The 5,014-nt window shown below is 32.4% G+C and overlaps 1 protein-coding gene across 1 annotated transcript in view; it reads right to left on the reverse strand.

Moving 5' to 3' along the window:
• The window catches only part of LOC117110388 (acid-sensing ion channel 5-like), a 5,506-nt gene extending 2,766 nt beyond the window's left edge, over positions 1-2,740 (reverse strand). Inside the window, exons 1-2 of the mRNA XM_033253084.1 lie at positions 2,566-2,740; positions 512-808 (exon numbers count right to left, since the gene is read on the reverse strand). Coding sequence (XP_033108975.1) covers positions 512-774 — 263 coding nt within the window. The 5' untranslated portion in view covers positions 775-808; positions 2,566-2,740. The remainder of the gene's footprint in view (positions 1-511; positions 809-2,565) is intronic.
• Positions 2,741-5,014: the final 2,274 nt, after the last annotated feature.

Raw genomic sequence — 5,014 nt, forward strand, 5'->3', positions numbered from 1 at the left:
TCTCAATAGAGTGTATGTGCTCTAAACCGTGCAGATCCTTTCAGGCCTTTAGTGCCGGGTTCAATTCCGTTGCTGACCTCCTTGTGGTTTGACTGGAGGGCTAAAATGCAAGTTTACACTAGCACACTTTTAAGTCGTTAGTATTAAGTCCCGTGTGATACTGCATACGGGCTGTCTCTTATACACATCTAGATGTGTATAAGAGACAGATTCAGATATATTTGTTGAACAGGCTTATTTTTGTATGTCCAAAATATTTGTATATATGACTTGTGATAATTATAAGTTGATATTTATAAAGCTGGGCACTCGTACGACCGTCGGTCGACGAATCCAACTCCCTGTAGGCGCGTAGACGACGCGACGCCGTCTGCTGATGGTCGGTGAAAATCTGAACGGATCGTTTATCATTAAAAGGAATGCGTTTCGCGCGCGTCGTGGCGTTGCATTTTGCATATAATCGCGTCGGCCGATGACCGTCAGTTTTCACCTTCCAAGAGAATATACCTACCTGTTGAAGTTGCAGATAGTGAGGGCGGGAAACTCCAGTTCATCGACAAACGTCAGGTTGATTTCTGTGTTTACGTTGAACAACAAATACTCTTGAATGCGTAGACTGATTTGCCACACACATAAACTCAATCCAGCCATGAAAATCAATACCCAGAGTAGTTTAAAGATGAACCGTTTACTTGTGGCAATGTATTGCAGCCCATGGAGTGTTGTACTTGTTGCAAACTCGCTTTCTAAACTTATTTTCTCGTCAGCTGCCATCGTCTTTCCAGAGCGCACTTTACAACAGTAGTCTCTTACATTTAAACAAAATCAGAGAACATGATCATTCATGAAAAGGAACGCAAAATATTTGGGTAAATATGACGCATGCGTGCTCATGCAGCAGAATACAAATATAAACAATACCGGTAACACTACAAATTCATTCTAAAGTCTTTCTTCCCACGCAACAAGATGCATCGCTCTTGAAATCATAGTTGTTTGGTTTACCGTTGGAAATCCAAAAATATACATATAATATTGAAAATTGAATGCGATGTTTTTAAAATGATCAGTCAGTATTTTACGAAATGAATCCTTTCGGCGGTAAGCCCGCCCCTTGGATATTGTTGTGTGTATGTGCTCTAAACCGTGCAGATCCTTTCAGGCCTTTAGTGCCGGGTTCAATTCCGTTGCTGACCTCCTTGTGGTTTGACTGGAGGGCTAAAATGCAAGTTTACACTAGCACAATTTTAAGTCGTTAGTATTAAGTCCCGTGTGATACTGCATACGGGACTATACATTGCGTTTTGAAGCACGTATAAAATATTATCGTTTGGGGAAAAAGAATATCAGAGGATTTACTTTCGGGAGGATCCAACTGGAAATAACTTTAATGCATCATTTTTAACCTATTTCACCAAAAATAAACATCGTATATGAATCATTTATAATAATATCGGGATAATTATTAGATAACATTAAAAGAAATGTCTTGTCTTGCGCGATACTACATAAACCGCCTTAATTAAGCTATATACATTACCGAACTATACATTACATATTATTAGAATTTAATTTATTCTACCAAAGAATTGTAAACAATAATTAGATTTTTGGAATTTCCTTTGTGTAGGCCTAGGTAATGTTTTTTCGTGCTTGTTATTATTACTGTATGTAAACTCCCAGGATTGTCCTCTGCGTTTCAAATGAGCTTTTTATACCTAATAAATAAAAAATTAAATAAATAAATAAAATTTGTTGATTTCAACTTCATATTTTATATTTTAAATATGTATATATATACATATATAGGCCTGTATATATATATATATATACATATATATATATATATATGTATACATATATATATATGTATATATGGGTTATACTAAAACTTTCAAAGGCATACATCTGTATTAATTGCTACGAAAGCATATTCTGCTTTTTTACCATGAATGGCATTCCAGTTCGATCTACCAAGGTTTGCTGCCGAAATAGTCATAGTATCAATCTTAATTATGGTATCTATTTAGTGCCTATTTATTCATATACTCAGAAGTTAAGCTTTGTCCTGTTATATCTAACATATGCAGAGTTGTGGAAATATCGATGTTATCATTAAATACAAGTGGCTAGAATCATGTACCGTATCATAAAAAAAATTGCAAGTCTAATGAAACAATTAATGTTATAATTTGGAGATCAACCAAACAACAAAGACTTTTGAATACTTGCATCGATCCCTGATTCCAGTTAATGCGTCAAGCTAGTGCTTTTCCAGCCGTACGCACCAACAAATATGCTGAATGAGAATTATTACCTAACCTCCACTTGGATCTAAATTCACCTCGAATTCGGTTATTCCATCTGCATATAACGTACTACAGTACAAGATTCCAGAATTAAGGCAATTGTGTTTACATTGTATAGGTCTACCTTAACAAATAATGAAGCAAAGCGGTTTTGAATTGAGTTTAAATCAGGCCTATGTTTTGGAAACTCTTATCCATTAGCAGCAAGAATCCAATAGAACTACTAGATATAAATATGTAACGGAACATTACTTACTTTGATAAGAAACTGCTATTCTTTTTAACAATTCTAGCTTCAATCGATACGTTCAATACGTAGTGATTACAATCATATTATTCAGCTAAACGTGTCTTTGATCGACAAGCAAGTGTCCTGTCGTTATTTTATGAGCAATTAATATTGTGCAGGCCGCTATGTATGGTGTGTTCATAGTTCAAATACATAATATAATTATATTGATAATCAGTATGTATACGTGCCTATACGATTCTCTCTTATTGGCTATATATAATTATATTGATAATCAGTATGTATACACGCCTACACGATTCTCTCTTATTGGCTATCTGTGCTTGTTGGTTGAGGTCGTTCGGTCCCAAGCCAGTATTTGTTGTAGATGTGTTAGAAAAAAAAGTTAGTAGGGAGATCAACAATAATACACTACCCATCTTAAAAGTCAGAATACGATTTTATCGTTAAGTAGATTTAATTATAACACTTAGACAGCAGACGGAGAAACAGAATTTTATTTGCATGTCCACGCGCTCACGGGTATGTGAGATTTAATTATTCAACCTAGGAAACAATGATAGTAATCGTAAGATCATAACATACATCCGAACTGTTCTGTGCATCTGTTTCATTAACTACTTCTTCACCAGACTGATCATGCGTTGTTATTTATCAGAAGTGCAGATATTTGGCAGAGACCAATGCACATTTACAATTGGTCGGGGACAGCTTAAGCAAATTTTACTATAAAACTCTGTCAACACAATCAAATTGTCTTTAACATAAAACTGTTGCTTGCCCATATATATGCCATTCACATCTTTAACCATAATTTTTAAGAGAGCGTTTTAGTATAAATACTTTATAATTAATAATAAGAAAATAATTATAATAATGTTTAAAAAAATACATAAAATTTTATTGGGCAATTTTAGGTTAGGATTTATGCTTGTTGTAGAGTTTTGTCTTCATCTTTTAGTTGTTATTGTATATTCTTGATGTATTTTTGCTTGTGGTCAAGTGTTAAATTCATTCTTGTTGTTTTTGTCCTGCCAAGGAAAATAACTTTCATGAGATTTCTATTTTAAACTCATGACGAATAAAGTGATCTAGTCTATGTCTATGTCTATAGTCATGATGTGCCAATATATGGTCATTATATGATGTCACTTGTTTTTGTCGAATGAAATTTGATAGTCTTGACAGGGGTTAATTCACTGAGATTCACTGCCACTACAATAATATTTTTAGAAAAATCATTATCACACAATAAACAATGATAATAATAATAAACAATGATAATAATAATAATAATAATAATAATAATAATAATAATAATAATAATAATGATAATAATAATAATAATAATAATAATAATAATAATAATAATAATAATAATAATAATAATAATAATAATCGTCGTCGTCGTCATCGTCATCGTCATCGTCATCATCATCATCATCCATCATCATCATCATCATCCATCATCACCATCATCATCTATATTATAAGTTAAGTAAGTCCTTAATGTTTGTGCCGATTTGTCGTCCAGACGCGTGCAAAGCTCTCGAAGAAATATATCGTTTATATATATATTTTTTTTTTTATATCATTTTTTTTCAATGTCTTATTATTACTGGCATATTTTGTGTTTCTATTTATGTCCAATAAAATATCATAAAATTTAAAAAAAACCACAATTTTAGGAATCTGCAAAATATTGGACGGGGACTTGTCACACTACAAAAGCAACACATGTGAGAATTCATTATTCAAATTGCATTCGTACAGTACGGTAAAAGGAGCAGCGGAGTATTCATATGTGGTAGAGGTAAATGGAACGTACCATTTCAGTGTGTGCGGCTGATACAAACGCGTATATGTTCACTAAATATAATGTAATAAAATACATTATCAACTGACTTTGTTAATCATTAAAATAAGTCAATATGTGACGAATAAGGAATGTCTACAGACTACATAAATCACAATATTTTAGCATGTATTGTTAGCATGTGTTGTATAATGCACTAGTTACTATTTCTTTAAAAGTAGGCATGGTAGTATCTTACCCGCCTTATAAACAAAATCATGTTCTTAATTTAAAAGGTAGGCCTAATTTGAATTTGATTTGCAAAGGTCTTTGTAAAATTACAGTTAAAGACGATGCAGTATTTAATATTATGCTTTAGAATATTCTGTTATGGCAATACTTGCAGCATTTGATCATAGAGAAAATAGAACAGATTTCATTTATATTTATTTCAAAGTGTGTGGGTTAAATAAAATTTAGTGAATGATAATTTTCTTGATAGTTTTGAATTTAAAAAAACGTTTTACCTAAAAGAGGGGCCTCAATGTGTAATGATGTTGAAAGAATATGTTTGTAATAAATAAAGCTAGCCATAAGGAAAATGCTTATATTCAGTTTAAAAAAAACGAATGTGGCCATATATAACATAAGAGCATTAAA

This window comes from Anneissia japonica, unplaced genomic scaffold (genome assembly GCF_011630105.1).
Source record: "Anneissia japonica isolate Jap-2015-1 unplaced genomic scaffold, ASM1163010v1 scaffold287893_len360957_cov134, whole genome shotgun sequence".
Lineage (NCBI taxonomy): Eukaryota > Metazoa > Echinodermata > Crinoidea > Comatulida > Comatulidae > Anneissia > Anneissia japonica.